Source organism: Pelodiscus sinensis, chromosome 9, assembly GCF_052426305.1.
Source record: "Pelodiscus sinensis isolate ZL-2025 chromosome 9, ASM5242630v1, whole genome shotgun sequence".
NCBI lineage: Eukaryota > Metazoa > Chordata > Testudines > Trionychidae > Pelodiscus > Pelodiscus sinensis.
In genome coordinates, this window is record NC_143060.1 from 52,355,286 (window position 1) to 52,377,057 (window position 21,772).

A 21,772-nucleotide genomic window follows, 5' to 3' on the forward strand; every position below is an offset into this window, starting at 1 on the left:
AAATCCATGAAATCATAGGCTCTTAACCTAACTTTATATGTATAGAGTTTGCCCATCTGTCTGTCTGTCCATAATTTCATTTGTGAGTCCATTTGCTCAAGAATTCTTCCTAATCTAAAGGAGCTGGGACCACCAAATTTGGTATACAGCTTCCTCTTAAAGCAAACTCAGGGTTTGGTTGTGCTAGGACAGTGGGATATGTCTGGAAACAGATTGTTTTCCATAAAAAGGAAATAGGCGTCAGAGTGACCACAAGGGGGTGGCCACACCAGGAACAGAGTGGCCAGCTGAGCCCAGAGCTCTCCATATTACCTCCAGTCACTGGTAAGTATTCCCCAGCCATAACCCTATCCCTCTATCCCTCAGCCACAGTGCTGGACTAGGGGAGGAAGCCCTGCTGGCCAATAGTCCTTCTGCTGCAGCCCCTCCTCTGCAGCCATCTTGGGAGCATCACTGAGCATGGCCCGTGCACCCAACCCCGGGGCCAGCCAAAGCAGCTCCCTGACCAGGAGAAGCCACGGCACACGGACGGGCAGCACAGACCTTCCCCACCTCCAGACTGCCATGGGCCAGGCAGCACAGCCACAGCACACACCCTTCTCCCACTGAGAAGCTGCAAGCTGGGGCCAGTCAGTACAGCTGCCATTGCTGGAGAAACACTAGCCTCACTGCCACATATGGCCCCAGAAGGAGCCCCCTCAGTCCACCCATCCTTCTGCCCTGGGCCCCCTGGCCTGGGTCCCCCATCCCTGCCCTAAGCTCTTCACCCTCCCTGGCCTGGGCCCCCAACATTTCCCATACCTTGCCCTGACACGTGCACCCTGATCTTCTGCCTTGAGCTTCCCACACCCAACCCCTGCCCTGACTCCTGCAACACCCTCCCCCTGCCCTGAATTCCCCACATGCCCAGCTTCTCTCCCTAAGCCCCCATTCCTTCCTTAACTCCTGCACCCCCCCCATCCTCTGCCCTGATTTCTACACCCATCTTCTGACCTGACCTCCTTACATTCCCAAACCCCTGCCCTGACTCCTGCACCCTCCACAGCCCCAAGCCCATGCTCTGAAGGACCGAAGCAATGCTGGGTAAGCCTTATAGTTATCTAAATATGTATATTTTGAAATACATCTGTATATTTGTGGGTCTGTCTTCAAGTCCATTTGTTCAAGAACTCCTCCTAAACGGTAAGACCTAAGGCCACAAATTTGGTATGCAGCTTCCTCCTCTCCTTAAAGCAAGGTCAGGGTTTGGTTGTGTCAGGAGAACTGGAAGCCCTGGAAAATGGGACAGTTTCCCATAACATGCAAAGTGAGAGGCTGCTGATCAGAGGCACACGATATGAGAGTGGCACCCAGGAGCAGTGAGCCTGCAGGTGAGAGCTATCCCACAGAGTGTCCACTGGGGGCAGCTGTACTACCAAGGGAGTGGCCAGCAGGGCTGGGGTTATGCCTTCTTGCCTGCCAGCACACTGGTAAGTATCCTCTCCTCCCACCCCAAACTCTTCCCCCCCTTCCAGCACTTGGCCGCAGCATCGGATGGTAGGGAGGAAGGCCTTTGGCAGCTGGGGGTGATCTGGGAACAGGCCCCTGGTGGGCAGGGGGAACTTGGATGGAGAAGGAACAGGCCCCTGGTGTGTGTGTGTGGGGGGGGACCCACAACCCTCCCTCTTGCAACCCCGCAGCCTTAGCCCCTCCTCCCCAGCTCCAAGGTCCTGCTTATATATAATATTTGGATGTTTTTATACAGTTCCATCGGTACCTCCTCTCCAGTCAATTTCTATCTAGGTTGCTTCCAGTGTTGCGTATGTATTCCTCTTTGGATCTATTACCTCATACAGAATGTTGGTGAATTGAGTGTGTTTAATTAACTTAAATATTTTACCAGATTTTTAAGGCTTTTGTAGTAAAATCATAAATTAGAGATGAGCAGGAAACATTTTTCAATGTTGCAAATATTTTTGAAATTTCAAAATATTTTTGTCCCCAGGATGAGAAGAAATGTCAAATTTTGGTTTGGGGGCAAACAAAACTGAACCAAAAATATTTGGTTTGTTTTCATTTCATTTTCTATTTTTATCCCACTGAACTATGTTTAGCTGAAAATTCAAAATGAAAAGTCATTTTAATATGGAGTTTTTCATTTTGACAAATTTTAAAATCATTGAGTTGAAAAATTAGTCAGAACCAACCCTTTCCCTGGGGGAAAATATTTTTTTATGATTCAGCATTTTTGATGCAAACCGTTTAACTGAAAAATTCCCAGTCAGCTGTTTTAGTAATATTGTACGTTTTAGTATGATGCATTTTGCATTTTAAAAGCAAATGGGAATTTTTAGATGTAGTGTGCATAACCACTTAGCAATATAATATGCTGTACTTAGTTGCAATAGAAAGTATTGAGTAGATTGATAATCCTTGTGTCCTTGATATTTATCTTATTCACAAAAATGGGAGCCATCTTTTCTGGTTTCCATTTTGTTGCTTATTTACCAATTCCTTATAAACTTCTGACCTGAGAAACCTAGGGAAAGAGTCCTTGGCCATGAGACTATAGATCTGTCTCTGAGCATCATCAAAACATTTCAGGGTTGGTTCCGAGATATTCTGTGTGATGCAGTCTCTGGTAGTGAAGTCAATATTAATCTGTGAAAAAAAGTTTAAAATTAGTTTAAATTTTATTGGAGAATTAAAGTTTATATGTGTACATGATGCAAATAGTATTTTATTTTTTCTAGAATATACTATATGATGCCAACTAGCATGAAGTTAATGCTTTTATTTTTCATCTTATTGAATATTTAGTTTAATTTGACTCCCTGGACTTAAAGAGACGGTATTAGTACAGAAAAAAGTTGAAAAAAATGCTTTTGATTATCTAAGGATAGACCAAGGGCAGAGAATTCTAACTCATTATAATACAAAAAGGGAAACATTTGAATTTCATTTCAGAGACCAACTCTTTATAAAAAGATATTCTTTAATGCACACAACTCAATTAACTGAAATACCTTAATTCTTCAGTCAGTCTAGGGTTATTTCGATGTTAACTATTAACTAAAGGGAGATCTGTTCTCCAGTTGAATCACAGATATGTAACTTATTAGTCATAAAGCAAGTAATACATTTTTTCAACGAAGACTTCCTACTTCTTCTTTAATTGACTAATTTTTAACAACGACAATAATAAAGCTGTGGTCCATGAGAACAAGATGATCACACAGAACAAGATGATTGGCTCTCATCCTTGTTTACAGCTACATACATCAAATAATTCACCAATGTTACTTTTCAGGTACACAATTACTCTGTCTCAGGGATGTTAAGTGATTGTATATCAGAGAGGAAGTAGTGCCTATGGGAATGGGAAAGAAGTGGACCACAAAAAGATTTTTCTATTAAAACATGAAAAAAAGAAACACCGAATACAAGGTGTGTTCCTAAGAGTTTGTACAGGCAGTCCCCGAGTTACGCGGATCCGACTTAAGTTACGAACGGGGCTTTTCTCGCCCCGGAGGACAGGAGCGGTGGGATGCCCAGATGCGCTGCAGTCCCACCGCCCCTGTCCTCCGGGGCGAGAAAAGCCATGGAGGACGCGGGCGGTCCCGCCACCCGCGTCTCCCTGGTCTGCTGGGGGAGGGGGGTGCAGCTAGTGCCTCCCCTCCCCCCCAGCAGACCAGGCTTTTCTTGCCTACCCCTGGGGTAGAGCAGCTGGGGCGCTGCCGGGTTGGTCCCGCAGCGCCGCTCCTCGGCGCTACTGTACCAACCTGGCAGCACCCCAGCTGCTCTGCCCCAGGCGTCCTGATTCAGCCGCTGCTGGTCAGTTTCAGCAGTGGCTGAATCAGGAAGCCTGGGTCAGAGCAGCTGGGGTGCTGCTGGGTTGCTCCAGTAGCGCCGAGGAGCAGCGCTGCGGGACCAACCCGGCAGCGCCCCAGCTGCTCTGCCCCAGGTGTCCCCAAGTTAGCCGCTGCTGAAACTGACTAGGGGCTGACTACAGGAAGCCCGAGGTAGAGTTGCTCTGCCCCGGGCTTCCTGGAATCAGCCGCTGATCAGTTTCAGCAGCAGCTGACTTGGGGACGCCTGGGTTTCTTAGGTTGAATCCTATGTAAGTCAGAACTGGCGTCCAGATTCAGCTGCTGTTGAAACTGATCAGTCTCAGCAGCGGCTGACGCCAGTTCTGACTTACATACAGATTCAACTTAAGAACAAACCTACAGTCCCTATCTTGTACGTAACCTGGGGACTGCCTGTACTGTTAAACTGGGAACCAGGATTCTTGGTTTTGATTTCCAGTTTGTGCCTCAGTTTACTCATCTGTAAAATAACTATAATTATACTTGCCAATTACAATTATACTTGCTGTAAGGCTTAATTGAAGTCTTTAAAGCCTTAAGAGGACTCTGAGGAAGAAAGACTTCTATATGGGCATTAATGTGCAATGTGTTGAGTTCCATAGACCTAGACTGTGATTTTTAGGAGTAGCTCCTGGAGATATTGGGATTCAGAGGGGTTGCTCCTAGTCACAAGTTCTCCCATATGTCCTCCTTTCTGTCAAGAATTGGGTCCTGCAGCAAAGCTAGACTGGAAGTAAGGCCTATAGCAGAACCAGTCTCCAGGCAACCTAATGAGCCCAAGTGACCTGTAGACTACCAAGGTGGAGCAGCAGTCCAGTGGCAGCTCCACACATTCACCTATGACTGCAAATGTTTTTGTGCTTGCTTTGTGGGCTACTATCTCAAGAGACATTAAGGTCAATTAATTTGGATCCATATTAATAAAAATCTGACTGAGTTTTAATTAATTGGAATAACAAATTACAACAGTCATAATCTATTTTCTTTAATAAAACCAACAGTAATATCAAGACAAAATTTTAAAAGTTAATTTTCAACAAATGACTTGAAATCATATAAAATATTCTTTTTTATCCATGAAAACTTTGTATTAAAACTTTACACTTAATGGATTAACCATGTGATTTTTGCCATTGTTGGCAGAATTTTTTTTTACATACAATATATAGAGGATTTCTAATATTGGTTCAAGCCAAGATATTAGTGTGTTGTATTGGACTGGAGACTGCCATAAAGGATACAATAAAAGATTCCTACTATTTTCGTGAGCTCAGTGTTTAAGCAACAGGTCCCTGTTCTAGTGCAGAACACAATTTATAAATGACACGAGAGAGGCCTCCTGGTCTAAACAACACAATTAATATAAAATGTATAGGCTGGGATTTTGAAAGACATCAAGGCTATGAATGCATGTGAGCTAGAGGTGTGATTCCCATCTTGCATAGATATACTTATGCCAGTTCGATGAGCTAAAATAGGAATGCAGTTCTGTTGGCATGGGTAGCAATGAAAAGTAGCAAGGGTTAGTTGCCTTAAGTATAAATTCACCAGTTATCCAGGGGTAAATGCCATCACTTAGTGCTGCCTGTGCTACCACAGCTACACTATGTTTAATACAATAGCTTGATGTGAGCAAGCATAAGTACGTATGTGTGAGCTGGGAATCACACCACATCTCTAAGTGCACTTAGCCTCAGTACCACATGTCCCACTGAAAGCTGCTGAGTGAAGAGCGCATAAGGCTATTGAGAAAGATATTCAGCTTCCTCTTAGGGTCCTGATCTTGCTTTCTCAATCTGAATAGCCTCTCAGGTCCTAGACTTGAAATAAATCTCCATCTCCCCATTACACATATTTTGTCAACACTATGCATACTTCTGCTGCTCTGTGTCCTTAGTGATATATAGTTTGACTCAACTGAACATGCTTAGGGTCTTTTTCACATTTAACTCAGATGTGAACTATCTTACAGTGATTGTTAAGAAGCAAAGGAACGATTATATAAGACTCTTCTTTTATTTTGTTTATAGTGTTTAAGGTCTTTGAAGCAGGATGCGGGTAATCAGGTCGTTGAGACAATGCCCTTTCTGGTTGAAATGGCAAGAAACTGGTTTTGTTATTTTTTGTGATCCTGTAACACATATTCCTGCTCATCCAGAAATATAATTTATGCTATCATGTACCGACAATGTCCGTCTGCTATGTACATTGGACAAACGTCTCAGACACTTCACCAAAGAATCAATGCACACAAAACAGATATTAGACAGGATCACACAGAAAAAAACAGTTTCTTGCCATTTCAACCAGAAAGGGCATTGTCTCAACAACCTGATTACCTGCATCCTGCTTCAAAGACCTTTTAACACCAGACTTAAAAGAGAATCCTCTGAACTGTCATTCAAGGTTTAAATTGACACTTTACACCTAGGTCTTAACAAGGATGCTAATTACCTTACCCATTACAAAGATAGCGTCCCCAATTATCACCTCTAATATCATTAGCTCACAGACATTTACCTCCCCCCCCATCCTCCTTCTGTTCTGAAATTTGATTTGTCCTTTTCATATGTGTTCATTTTTTTATTGTATCCTTTGGTTTATATGGTCGTGCCAATTTTCTTCCACAATTTGATCTGAGGAAGTGGGTCTGGCCCATGAAATCTCATCACCTAATGAACCATCTTGTTGGTCTTTAAAGTGCTACATAGTCCTGTTTTTTGTTTCAGCTCCACACAATGTCTCTTTTACATCTCTACCACTCAAAAAAACATGATTATTTGTGGATGGGGGTTCTGTAGCATTCAGTACAGATATGACTGTAAATATCTGAATCATACTGTTTTTCTAATTATATAACCCAAACATATAGCAACTTGTTCACCTGATTGTCTGTTAGTTGGTTGGTTTAAAAACTGAGTTGTCATCTTGTTGGCCCCTGCCATCTGTAAAGTTTGCTTTCTCTGTTGATGATTCTTGCTGAGGAACAAATAGTAGATGTTGATGTTTTCTGTTGATCTCTCCAATGTCTGACATTGTGGCCTGGTGGGCCTAGCTGGGCTGGAGTAGCCCTCTGCCCATGGCATGCCACAAATGGAAACTGTTCCAGACCAACGTGCCATGCTGTGAGCAAGGGGACTGCTCTGGCTGGGTTGGGTGCCAGTTAAGAAGTTACCCATTTACATCCCTAGTCTCTTAAGTACATTATTTCTATATATTTGGGGAAATACTCTACCACAACTAAGTATCGTCCTCTGAAACCACATCTATTCTCTTCCAAGGTGTGTGTGGTAGATGAGAAGTTATTAAAGATTCTTTGTGTTGTTTTGGTGCATTAGTTCTGCAACTTTCACATGCAGATACTTTATTCTTCATGTCCTTGCTGGTGCCCAGCTACCACACTGCCTGGTTGACATATTCATGACATTTAGTTTGTCCTCGATGTCATTCATGGATAAGGTTTAAGATTTCACCTCTCATTTTGTTTGGAATTACAGTGCAATTGACTTTAGTCATTAGACCATCTGGCTTGCTTAATTGCCCATGCACTGCAAAGTAGCCTCTTGTCACTTCCTTAGTATCTTTTAAGGCCAGTGGCTCATGTAACTTAGAACTTCTTGAACTTGTATATTTGCCAAAGCTGTTTATTTGCAGCTGATGTAATATATTTTCTGATACTGGTTTGTATGCGTCCAACGCATCCGTGTATGCCCTTATATCATCTTCAAGTTCACAGGTACAATGCTGGACTCTGGAATAGTGTTTCTTTTTCTATCCAATTTTCTCCAGTAACATATTTATCAATCAGCCTTATTGTTAGATGCTAGCATCACATTACTACTTGATCCAGGTCTTTCTCATTAATTAGAGTTACAGGCAGTTTACAGTCTATCAGAGTAAAAGAACTAAATCTATACAGATATCTATAAAAGTTTTAACATGGACTGTGCTTGCCAGGAACTCCTTGTAATATGTGCATATTATTTTTCTGCTTCTAGGAGTGTGTGAGAGAAAAATAAAGCTGGCTTCTTCTCAGGTCCACATTGTTGAAATGGTATGCAACTGTGCCATAGCTGCTCTTATCCAGATTGACCCTTTTGGATTAGGTCACACCACAACGCTTGAATACTAGAACTGTTGAGATATTTTTTTACTTTCCTAAATCCAGTTTCTTGATTTGACCTGCATAGCCAAGATGTGTAGGATTTTAACAGTTCATTCAGTGATTTTGTCACTATAGAAAGGTCTTGTAGATATTGACCAAAGTAAGTTATCATCCTCAGTAACTTCTTAGTTCAGGTATATTTATTGGTGCATTCAATTGTCTAATAGCTTTTACTTTCTCAGAGGTAGACCTGATTCTATCTTGGTTCATGGTCTGTCCCAAAAACTCAATTTGAGGTATTTGGGAAATGATTTTTCCCCTTTTCTTAGCTTTAGGCCTGACTTACTGATTAGGCTTTGAACTTTACTGAAATTTTTATTGTTCTTTCATCAAACCATATATCAGAATGTCACCCATGAAAACTACAGTTTCATTTGTGTTTCGTAACCGTTCTGCCATCTCTTTTTAGAAATTTCAGCTGCAATGGTAGTTCCAAAAACTAATCTTCAAAAGCAAAATCTCCCAAAGATTATGGTGAATGCAGTCAGTTTAGAACTTTTTCACTGAAGGAAGATGCCAAATTCTTTTGAGGAGTCCATTTTGGAAAGTTCCGTATCTTTTTTTACTTGGAGAAGAAAGTCATCCATTGTAAGAAGATCTGTTTTTAGTCTCACAGATGTTTTACCAAGGAATCCTAAAAGGTGTATGTACATTATATTATTCAATGCTATCTTTTAAGGTTATTTGTACTGGATTTCCTTTCAAGAATCCATTGTCTCCAAATACATTGAATTCTTCCATCTTTCTCATTAGGCTCATTATGGCTGCCCTGGTGTGGCTGAGAAGATTGTTGGACTTTGTTCCTTTGGTCACAGTCATTATGAATGCAAAGGTTTTGTCTTTATAAATTGTTTGAATGGTGAACTGGCACATTAAATTGAGAGATTCTACAAATCTAGTCAAGGAGGTGTCAATTTCAGCTCTGGGAGAGGTTTTTAGGTGATTCTAGGCCCCTTTTGAGACAATGATCACATCTGCCTCTTTTTCATTTTAAAATCAATAGTCTTCCTATGAATATTCAGTTTCACTCTCCAGGCAATGCTATGTCATCACTTATGATAGATCACAGAAACAGCGGCTCTGTAATATTAATCAACTCCCTGATGGCCTAGGATGGCAAACATCAGCAAAATGTCCACATTTTGTGCATTTATTACATGATTTGACACACAGGATCACAGGACTGGAGGAGGCTTCAGGAGGACATCAAGTCCAACCCTCTGCTAAAAGCAGGACCAATCCCAACTATATCATCCCAGCCAAAGTATTGTCAAGCCAGGACTTAAAAACCTCTAGGGATGGAGATTCCACTGCTTCCCTAGGTAACCAATTCCAATGCTTCACCAGAACCCTAGTGAAATAGTTTTTCCTAATATCCAACCTAGATCCACTCCACACGCACTGCAATTTAAGACAATTACTCCTCATCTGTCACCACTGAGAACAGCCTCTCTCCATCACATATCTTCAGCTATGGATTTTTCCAAATCCTGTGCATTTAGTCTGAAATTCTTGGAAGGTTGGGATTCCCTTGTATCCTCAGAGCTTTTGTAGTAATGACTTTTAACACTCGTGGTGTATCTTTACAGCTTCTAACCTAGTTTCTGTTTTTTTAAGTTGCTCCTGCCTCTTGTCCTACTGTTTGACTAGTTTAAACTGCTTTGCTAATTGGGTAGCAGTTTGTAGATTTAAATCTGTCTTTAATTGTAGTTCCTGTAAAATGTTGTTATCACTAAGATGAGTGATTAGCCTGCCTCTGATGTTTTTAAGTTTTGCAGTCCCAAAATCAGAGTTTTCAACCAATGGCTATGTCTAGACTACATCCCTTTTTCGGAAAAGGGATATAAATTAGACGTATCACAATTGCTAATGAAGCGGGAATTTAAAACTCCCGTGCTTCATTAGCATAAAAATGGCTGCCGCTTTTTTTCGTCATGGAGCTTTGTCGAAGAAAAGCGCCAGTCTAGACGCTGATCTTTCGAAAAATAAAGCCTTTTCCAAAAGATCCCTTATCCCTCTTGAAATAATTTACATCCCTTTTCCAAAAAAGGGATGTAGTCTAGACATAGCCAATGTGTGCAGAAGTCTTATAAAAGAATCAATATTTTCTCCTAGTTCTTGGATTCTCTGGTGAAAACATGCTCTTTCATCAAACACATTTTTCTGAGGTATCAAGTATGAAATCAAACACACATTGAATCTTTTCATAGTGATATTTGTAATAGTCTTCGAGAAAGGCAAAATTTAAAGATATTCTTTGCCTGCTTCCTCATAGAATAAATTAAAGTAGATGCCTGAATATCCCCAGTTTACTGATAGAGTTTTGTAGTAGGTCGAAATTTTACAAAATGCTGCTTCTAGTTTGTCCTTCCAAAATTTTTCAAAACTGAAGCTCTCAGAAGCACTGCAGAGAGGAGAAAGAATTTGAAGGAGTGCCCAACACTCATGGGGAACATCAGAGAAGAGCTCCTGACTGTTTACCATAATGCAGCAGCTAAGGAAGTCTGTGGACCTGTTGCTGCAGAGACTGTTCTGGGCTGCCAGTATTCACTTCCTTGCATGTCTTGTTCACCCATTGCAGAACAGAAGCTGCCATACAGAAGATCAGGCCTCTGAAAAGGCCCACAATGCCATTCAGCAGGACTCTTCAAGGTGAGTCCAAGTCACCATCTCTCCTTCCAGAGCGAGGAGTTGTGTCCATGGATTTCTGCCATGTCCAAAATTTAGGTGAAAATTAGTAAAAGCTACAAAACATGTAAACCAAGGAATTTGTAGGGTGGGAGAATTGGTAAAAACTAAAAGTAAAGGCTAATGTAGTCTTAAAGGATATTTTAATGTATTTGTTGTTTTAAAAAAGTCTGAGTGTAACTTTACGTCATGCAGAAGAGAGAACATGTTACAAAATATTTTTTAAACACAGGATTCAAGGGCAGTTAAGTATCAAATTCAAGTCTCTGTCATTTAATTATTCCTACTTGGCACTATCAGCATTTAATTATAATAATATCCTTTTTTCTTTCATCTGCAGTTCCACCTAGATAATTTAATTCATATTATTCATACTTCAAACACAGAGGTAGTGAGTACCTGCAACTTCCATTGACTTTAGCGTGACAACAGTTATTGTATTTTACCCACAATTTTTTGTAATTTTGTTTTTAACAATAATAATTGTAATAAAATAAAAGAGCTCTGATTTGTTAGAAGACATCAGTACATGCCAAAACACTATCACTCTCAAAAAGCAGAGACATCAGTATAAAGACCAAAGAGGGTGCAGACATCATAAAGGTAATTAATTTGCATATTCGCTCATTCACACAAAACATTTTCTTTTGTGAGCAAATTGAAGGTTGTGACAGGAGTTTTCAAAGGGAATGTTTCAATAGTCATTACATCAAAATATCTCTGTTAAAGGAATAAACAATAGCTTAATTTACTTTGTGGAAAGAATGTTGCTTATCATACCATAAAGAAGTCTATAGTCAATCAAAAGCCAAGGAAAGGGAGCATACATATTGCCAATCCCCAACTATTCAAAAATCGTGAGATTGGTTTAACAATCTTGAGATGCTCTGAATTAATAATTTTGTGAGGGATTTTATATGGTTTATGGGGTTTTGAAGCTTTAGGTAGATGCCACCTGCCTCAAAAGTGTGTAAGAGCTTTTAAGGGTCAAAATCTCCATCCCTAGAGATTTTTAAGTCATGGCTTTTCAAAGCCCTGGCTGCAATGATTTAGTTGGTCTCTCTTTGGGCAGGGGATTGGATTTGATGACCTCCTCAGGTCTCTTCCAACCCTATGATTCTATGATTAAATTCACCCTCAGATGTAGAAATGTGTCTTTTCTCTGATTAATTGAACGGGGTTCTTCTTGCCTTCTTCTTCCCTTAAGGCCGCATTCCTCAAACTGTGAGTCCCAACCCCCTGGTGGGCCGCGAGCAACTTAGAGGGGGGCACAGTATCACAAAGTTTGAGAACCCCTGCCTTAAGGTGAGGGAGTTGCTATTGAATCTCTCTCTTACCCTCAGTACTATACCTCCACTTTCTTCAACCTCCCTCAATCCTTCAGTAGAGTAGTAGATGAAGTTTGTTTTGCCCCCACCCCACCTGCTACTCTCACATTCTGCATATGCACCTTTTACTTGTTCTCTGATACTCCTCAGAGTCAGTTTTTTAACATTGTTTTTTCTAGAGCCCCGTCTAGAGTGGCAGCCATTTTGCCTGTTGAAGGTGGCAGCCACATTTATTACAGGCAGCCTCACTTCCAAAAGTACATAGACTGTTAGGAAATTACTTTCATACTATTTTTGACCCCCTTGAGAGTAATGGGAAATGACAGCCATTCTGAGTAAGGGAAAATTCACAAGTTAACATGATGAGAGGCTACCCTCACAAGACATGTAAAAAAATGGCCCCAAACTGGCAGAGTCATGATAAAATTGAGAACTGGCAATAATGCATACTTCTCCGTGCATCAGAAGGAAAAACATATGCATTAAGAGATAGTGCTGAACCCAAACGGTGTATAATATTTGCTGTTTTTTTCAGGCACTAGATGTCTCCACATGATTTCAAGCGTTCTAAAAAGACTGTGTTCCCTACTACATGAAAAAAGCAAAGCTAAAATTCAAAATGTTTGGAATCTTATTTGATTGTCTGTAGTTGTAATTATTTGTCTGTTGTAGATGCCCTGTGATTCTGAATATCATGACATTCTGGATCTGAGCTTTGCAAATTGAGAACTATCCCTGGAAACTACCTGAAAAATGTAGAAATGACTGTTTTACCTCCCTTGGAGCATCAGCCTGGATAAACTCTGAATAAATCTTTTGGGCCTTTGAGACAATTTTGGCAGAAGACTTAGTTTTCTTGAAATCCTCACAGGCCATCCAGAAGTCAATGTTCTCCTCACTGAACTCGGATTTTAGGAATGTTCTAAAGGCATCCAAGCCATCTTCAGAAATAGAAAAATAAATTAGAAGACATATATAATTGATGTAGCATTCCAAGGAATAAAGAAGTTAGGATCCAGAAATTGAATCCTGCTGCCCTTATTCAGTCTACAAGCTGCTGGGATAAAATCAGCCTTTTGTTAGACTCATATAAAACCTTATTCATTTCAGTGAGCATAACAGTGGACTGATTTCAGAACTTTGAATTTAAAAGGAGTCTTGTTTGAGAAATGAGCACAGGATTTATTTATATCACCATAATCAAATGTCTCCCATTGAAGAAATGTAGTTGATGTTTCTGGTTTTTTATTTGTCCTTTCAAATATTTGACTCCCTCATGGAACTGATGGGCAGTATCCCCCAGGATGCTAATCTGAGGGGGAAAGGAATCCAGGAGAGCTGGCTGTATTTTAAAGAAGCTTTATTGAAAGTGCATGAACAAACCTTCCTGATTTACAGTAAAAAAATATGGTAGGCCATCAATTTGGCTTAACAGTCAATTCTTTGGCAAGTTTAAACACAAAAAGAAAGTTTACAACCCTTGCTGCAGCTCTGCAGAAAAAGTATTTAAGGAGCTGCAATGGAGGGAGTGGGGAATTATCCTTTTTTTTTCAAACAATCTACAAGCAATTTTAATGTCTTAATAGTCTAAATGGTTTAGGGTGTAGAATTAACTTGGAAATAGCCCTGTTAGAAGAAAAGTGTTCTTGCTTGTTCCAAAGATAATTGGTTTGAGTTACCAGACCATATCAACACACTGAGCATTCACAGATTTCTTTTCACTAAGCTTGTAAATAGAAGAAAAAAATTAATTGGTCTATTTAGGCCACCTAAATTATCTTGGAAAGCTCCAGCTCTGTTACATTATGTGATTAACTTTGAGCATGTGAGTGAGCTAGCTGAAGTGTATAAACTGAAGCGCATATGTGTCCGCAAGATCAGAACCTAAGTTAACTGTGTGATATAATGGCTTTGTTCCTTCAATGGCACCTAAGGAAGACTGTGCTGCTGGTTAAAAAAAGAAAATAAATAATATATGGCTACTTACTGCACAGTAAGCATTGTATTAGAAAAATTAGGGTGGTCAAACAATTAACATTTAATTGTGATTAATTGTTCAATTAAAATTGTAATTAATCATGCTATTAATTGTACTGTTAAACAATAAACTACCATTTATTTAATTATTTTTTGCTGTTTTCTACGTTTTCAAATATTTTGCCAAATACGCTGCAAAATTCTTCTTCAAACAAGCAACATATTTTGAGTCATAATCTGAGACTTCTAAAACATGAAATATATGGCAGGATGCAGGGAAAACAGAGCCAGAGACATACAGTTCCCCCATAAGAAATTAATTCACATGTTTAATTAATGAATTATTTTGTAACAAGTGTCATCAGCAAGTCCCATTTGAATACCCATGTGAATACCTCTATTCTAACTTTCTGGTGAAATTGTAAATAAGAAGTGGGCAGCATTATCACCCTTAAAAGTAAACAAACTTATCTGTCTGAAGGTATGTTTACACAGCAGGGCTAAAGTCGAATTAAACTAAGCAACTTCAGCAACATCAATTGCATGGCTTAAGTCAGAATAGCTTAGTTTGGCTTTTGGCACTGTCTACACAGCCAGAAGTCAAGGGAAGAAAACTCTTCTGACCCGTAGTGAGAGAGACAAACGTGGTAGGAGACCGGATTGGCTTTCAGGGGAAATCTCTGGTGAACTTAAGCACAAAAAGGAAGCTTACAAAAAGTGGAAACTTAGACAAATGACCAGGAAGGGGTTTAAATGTATAGCTTGAGAATGCCTGGGGGTTATCAGGAAGGTGAAAGCGCAAATGTAATTGCGACTGGTTAAGGATGTGAAGGATAACAAGAAAGGTTTCTACAGGCATGTTAACAAGAAGAAGGTGATCAGAGAGGGTGTGTGGCCCCTAATGGATGAAGGAGGTAATCTAGTGACAGATGATGTGGGGAAAACTGAAGTACTCAATGCTCTCTTTGCCTCTGCATTCATGGACAAGGTGGACTCCCGGACTAATGCGCTAAGTGACACAAGATAGGATGAAGATAGACAGCCCTTGGTGGGTAAAGAACAGGTTAGGAAACTATTTAGAAAAGCTAAACATTCACAAATCCATGGGTCTGGACTTAATGCATCCAAGGGTACTGAGGGAGTTGGCAAATGTCATTGAGGAACCTTTGGCCATTATCTTTGAAAAGTCATGGAGATTGGGAGGAGGGAGTTGGAAGGGGGAATCAAGGGAAAGTAGGGGGAGTGGAAGCTCAGGGTTGGGAGGGGGGGTCTCACCAGACCAACCTGACTTTCATGCAAACCTGCCCCTGGGTTTGCATGTGGCCTTTGGTGGCCAGGCTGGCAGCTATCCTACCATAGACGGCCGTGTTCCTCCATCTAGGGCTGAGATCATGGAAGTTGGGGGCATTCTCCCCAAACCTGAATAAGGTCCATGATCTCCACCCTGGACCAGGAAGGCACCCACCTTCTCCAGCCCCTGTCAGGCTCCTGGGAGCTGGCAGATTGCTCCTGGGGAGTGGTGGAGGGCTGGCTGCCAGTGGCTTGCTGGCTCATGTTTTGGGGCCACTGGGTCAGGGTCCCCGGTAGCCACTGCTGGCTCTGGGCTGGCAGGCTTGGAGCTGGCACAGGCACTGTGGCCAGGGTCGACCCCTTTAATGTCTCCAGGGCTGGGGGAGAGGAGAGTAAGTTTTCCTGGTTGTGCCCAGAGTGGCCACCAGGGCTCCCTGGGAAGGGCTGGAGGCCCCCTACTTCGAATTAAGTGTCCACACAGCACTTAATTTGAAATAGCTATTTTGAACTTGGTGTTACTTCTCGTAGAATGAGTGTTACCAAATTCGAAATAAGGGCTCCACTATTTCGAATTTATTTTAAAATAGCAGTTTGCCTGTGTAGATGCTATTAAAGTTAATTCACAATAATGGCTGTTATTTCAAATTAACTTTGTAGTGTAGACATGCCCTAATTTATTTCACAATAACTGTGTAGATATAGTCTTAGTGATTGGCTAAATAAGAAGTATGACTGAGTAGCACTGTCGTCTCTAAAGTTGTACGTTGTTTTGTTTTTGAGTGCAGTTATGTAACAAAATTCCTACATTTGTAAGTTGTGCTTTCATGATAAAGAGATTACAGTACTTATACGGAACTAAGGTAAATTGAAAGAAACTATTTCTCTTCTTTATCATTTTTACAGTACAAGATAAAAAAGAAACTATATTGTAATTAAAATCAATCTCTCTCTCTCTATATATATATATAAAAACTTTCCTGACGGTGACAGAATGACGTTATCACACTTCCATGATCTCTGGCCATGAAAGCTATGAGAGAGGAGGATTGGTGAGCATAGCGAGCAATAGGCACATACCCCCTAGTATCTAAAATATTGGAAAACATCCAAAATATTTAAGACATTTCAAGTGGTATTCTATTGTTTGACAGTTCAATTAAAACTTCATTTAATCACAATTTTTAATTACAATTATTTTTTGAGTCAATCCCATTAAATTGAGTAAACAACATCCCTCCAAAAATACCTGAGAAAAAAATGGAATATATCACAGTAAGGCTGTGTCTACACTGGCCACATAACCTGTAATAGCTATGGAAATGAGAGAAGTCAGAATAGGGAAATGCGCGGGGGATTTAAATATCCCCCGCGGGATTTAAATAAACATGGCTGCCGCTTTTTTCCGGCTTGGGGAAAAGCCGGAAAAGAGCGTCCAGACTGGAGCGATCCTCCGGAATAAAGCCCTATTCCGGAGGATCTCTTATTCCTACTTGCAAGGAATAAGAGATCCTTGCAAGTAGGAATAAGAGATCCTCCAGAATAGGGCTTTATTCCGGAGGATCGCGCCCGTCTGGACGCTCTTTTCCGGCTTTTCCCCAAGCCGGAAAAAAGCGGCGGCCATGTTTATTTAAATCCCGCGGGGGATATTTAAATCCCCCGCGCATTTTCCTATTCTGACTTCTCTCATTTCCATAGCTATTACGGGTTATGTGGGCAGTGTAGACACAGCCTAAGGGTTTAGCAGTCTAAATCTCTGTTTTACAAGCATCCTTAAATTCACATCATTTTGGCTATGTAAAGGATCCTGTGACCCATAAACCCCCGAGTGCCATCTAGAAATAGGGTTACAATAATATCCTGATCCTAGTATGTATACTCAGATTCACCAAAAACTATCATGTGAAATTTTAAATGAAAGCATGTCACACTGTTCATTAATATTGTTGTGAAATGTTTACGTAGGAAACTATGGAAAGAGATATATATATATAATGAAAATGTGTTTTAAAGTCTGTATCAAGCTAGTTGACAAACTGGCTTTTGGTCACAAAAGATGCTTTATTGACCAGTCTCTCTAGCAGCATGTTAAGCAGTGTAAACTAACACACTGGCTACCCATGTATATACAAGGGGATGTGAAATCAACAGTGCAGTCGGCACATTCATTTTGCTTGGGACAGAAGACCTGTTTTTTTCAGTGAGTGTTCAATGGATATGGGATTGTACACAATATAGCAAAGCTTCAAAGGGACTTGGGAACTGGGATGCACCTACTGTTGTCCTGAAAAGTAAAGAAAGGGATGGCACAGCCCAGAGGAGATTTTGGGTAGTCAATAGACTGGAGTTGTCAGGGAGCTAACATCCAGTTATGCACAAGAAAGCCTGTTTGTCATTACAAGCAGGCGTTAACAAGGTGACTCATAGTCCTAGGGATGGGTAGAACTGTCTTACTGTGTGAATGAGACTCAAGTGCTATAACGAAGGCTCACTGTTCTCCATAATATTTTCATTGCCTTAAAGGTGTAAACAAACTGCAATACTGCTCGGAGAGCAAAACCAAGAATTCCACAGGAATATTTAAGTTTGTAAGGAGTAAAACTAATGTGGCATTACTATTTCTCACATAATAGGAGGTATGTGTTCATCTAATTATACTTACGGTGTAGATGTAAATTAATATCTGAAGGTAAGTCTACACTACCACCCTAGTTCGAACTAGGGTGGTAATGTAGGCAACCGGAGTTGCAAATGAAGCCCGGGATTTGAATTTCCCTGGCTTCATTTGCATAAAGCCAGGCGCCGCCATTTTTAAATGTCCACTAGTGCGAGAAGTAACGGTAGTTTGGACTAGGAAGCCTAGTCTGAACTACCTAGTCCGTGCCGCGTGTAGCCGCTTCCAAGTCCGAACTACCGTTACTCCTCATGCCTAGTCCGAACTACCTAGTCCATGCCACGTGTAGCCGCATGGCACGGAGTCCGCACTAGCGGACATTTAAAAATGGCACCGCCCAGCTTTATGCAAATGAAGCCAGGGAAATTCAAATCCTGGGCTTCATTTGCAACTCCGGTTGCCTACATTACCACCCTAGTTCGAACAAGGATGGTAGTGTAGACATACCCTGAGTGGTGAGGAAGGCTGCTTTATCTGGCACCTTAATGCTGGTCACTTTTTAGATAAATGCACCACTGACTGTACAGCTTAGAGACATTTCCCTGGACCTGTTCCTTTTTTTGTCTCCCCATTAAAATTCTGGGCATCTTATGAAGATGTATTTAGGTTGCACAACTGCAAAGTTTCAAGCTATCAGAGTTTAGGCAAAGTTTAAAGCTTATACTGGAAGAAAACTTCCACTTCCTTGGACAGGAAAACTGGAGTCAAAGTGGAAGATTTTCTAGAAAGAGCTGGCCAAATTCCATCCTCCATTCTGGCTGCTTAACACCAGGGCAATAATCTAAATGAGTCCAAATTCTTCAGTGGGATTCTAACTGAAAGCATATGTGTATATTTTTTTGAAAGTATCTAGTAATTTCAAAACTAATTGTAGGTGGCATATTCAGCTCAAACTGACATTCAAGCATCTTTGGGCTTGAATCTGAGGCCTTTGAAATCTGTGCCAAAGCTTTCAGGTAAACAGGGCCAGTAGATATGTTTTTACAGTTACAGATACTTCTTACCTTTACTTTCCAGTAGTGTATCCACAGACTCAGACCACTCCATTGTTTCCCTAGACGTTGACCTGTGGAAACAACATCTACCCTTGAAAATAGCATTGTGATCTTTTGCCAATGCAGTATATGTTAGTTTTTCTGTTACTTGGAACATGTTATCCTCAATTCATTAATGAAGCAAAATGAGCATTGCACCATTTATCAAACAGTAAAAGGTGAAAAGAAAAGAAAAGAAAAGAAAAGAAAAGAAAAGAAAAGAAAAGAAAAGAAAAGAAAAGAAAAGAAAAGAAAGCCTGATTTCTTTTTAGTGTGTAGATAACCATAAAGCACTGCAAAGTAGAATGTAGTTTGCTACTAGTAACTTAGGGTATGTCTACACTAGCCACCCTAGTTCGAACTAGGGTGGCTAATGTAGGCATTCGAACTTGCAAATGAAGCCCAGGATTAAAATATCTGGGTTTTATTTGCATGTTCCCGGGCACCGACATTTTTAAATGCCCAGTAGTTCGAACTTCCTGCCTGCAGCGACACGCGGCACGGGCTAGGTAGTGTGAACTAAAGCCCCTAATTCGGACTCCCGTTACTCCTCATTGCAGGAGTTCGAATGCCTACATTAGCCACCCTAGTTCGAACCAGGGTGGCTAGTGTAGACATACTCTTGATTATTAATTTAGGAGACAGCAGTTTTATGTTTGCAATTGGCTGAACTATAATAAAATGCAGGAGAGATATTAGTCACTGTTTTGTGGTGGATTGCTGGATCTCTTCTTAACTTTGAATGGATTAACCATTAATTTACATGACAATTTTTGTTTGGAAAAACTAGAATTATCTTAAAGGTTATCACACTAGCAATGGAGGGATAAATGGACTATTTCTTAGTTTTCTAGTGATATAAAAATCTGGATCCATACTTAGTTTTGATTCTCAACAACATTTTGGTTAATGGATGTTAAAAACTATTATAATTTCTCTTGTTTGTTTCCCATTGGTGTTGGAGGTTCCCTCTCTTCCATCTCTAAGAAAGCACACGAATACAATTACTTGAAACATTTTCAGTTCTGGGGTGATGTATCTAATTTTAGGAACCTGTCAGAGCACATCTTTCCCAAACTAATTAATAGTTTTAAGTGCTCCTTTTGGACTGGATGCATGTGCAATATGGTCTAAAGCAGACTTACTGAGCATCTGAACTATTATCCATTGTTCCGCTAATGAATAAAATCCATTATTTATATAGGTCTTTCACTCTAAGGGATATCTGACGTTGAGCAGTAAAGTGGTTGTTTATACATTCTGTTGATTAGGCTGGCTGCATTTTTTTAAATGTCCACTTTCTACAGACTTTACTGAATAACAATATTTATAGCACAATCTGTCTAGTTTAGACACTTTTAAACCACCCATCACTTATATTTTAGCATTTCATCAAGATGTGCTTTACATATTGATATACAGAGTGGAATGACTATGCCACTCAAATGTTTGACCATGTCTAAAATGTTATAATCCTAGCAGCACAGATTATGCATATTGTAGTTTTAACACTTTCCCTATGCTTAGGGTTTATCTCGATCAGCTAGTATGTAAAAACTGCAATTTACTATGTCTAAAATAGGATAACACATTTTGAATACACTCCCCTCCCTTGGTGAAGAGACGGGTGCATGTAAATTAGATCTGATCTACACTGAAAATGTACATCAACATAATTACATCTTGCTGGATTGTGAAAATTCATGCCCCTGAGAGACATAGATCTCCTATGTAGACAATACTAGGTCAACAAAAGAATTATTCTATCAGCCTAACTACCACCTGTTGGAGATATGTATTCATTACAGCAATGGGAGCTGTGGCAAGTTTCCTAAGTGAAGTGCTACAGCAGTGCTTCTGTACCATTTTAGGTGTACACATAGTGTCAGTATTTTTCTGTTAGCTAATTGATTGTTAATGGCAAATATTTGTTGCTTGCCCAAAGGATCAGCCAAGATAAACAACAAGCAAACAGTTGGGGAGTATCTATTTAAGCCTTTTCAATTGTGAACTGTCCTGAGTTGTTAAATTCATGGTAAAAATCTTGGGGAAGTTAAGGATTCAAGATTCTCTAAAATGAAAAGAAACCACCAGCACATGGAGTTACAGTGGGATGAGTGGGAGTCTGATCACATGCACCACAAAAAACTCTTTCTGAAATGTCTATGGCATTTGTAAGCCCTCTATTTTTAACACCCTATGGATTAGTGAATGAGGGCAAAGGAGAGGATCTTACCCTCATTCCCTAATCATGGTTCATAATAAAAAATTAGTGGGAGAAGTGGGTTGTGCTGAGAAAAATGCCAAACTACCTACTTAAAAGGACAATGCAGAAACTGGCTGAGGCTGATTCTTCAGGGCTACGTCTACACTGGCCCCTTTTCCGGAAGGGGCATGTTAATTTCACCTATCGTAGTAGGGAAATCCGCGGGGGATTTAAATATCCCCCGCGGCATTTAAATAAAAATGTCCGCCGCTGTTTTTTTTTTTTTTTAAAAAAGCCGGAAAAGAGCGTCTACACTGGCCCCGATCCTCCGGAGAAAGCGCCCTTTTCCGGAGGCTCTTATTCCTACTTATTCCTTCCGGAAAAGGGGCCAGTGTAGACGAGCCCCAGGTGTGTGGAATATGATATGTTAGCTAATTTCTCAAATCTAAAAAAAAGCAATTATTTGGCATTAGTAAGGCTTTGGTATCCTCTTTGGCACTTAATCAAAACTACAATAAAATCTTGAGGGAAAAAAATCAAGATTTTGGGGGTCTGACTCATGATT

General features: G+C 40.4%; 1 protein-coding gene across 1 annotated transcript; it reads right to left on the minus strand.

Moving 5' to 3' along the window:
• Nucleotides 1-2,436: 2,436 nt before the first annotated feature.
• RGS21 (regulator of G protein signaling 21) lies at nt 2,437-19,014 on the minus strand. Its single transcript, XM_089780673.1, has 3 exons — nt 18,972-19,014; nt 12,804-12,970; nt 2,437-2,640 (listed from the first exon to the last, which is right to left on the minus strand). The coding sequence occupies exons 1-3, from the start codon at nt 19,012-19,014 to the stop codon at nt 2,437-2,439; spliced, it is 414 nt and encodes a 137-aa protein (XP_089636799.1).
• Nucleotides 19,015-21,772: the final 2,758 nt, after the last annotated feature.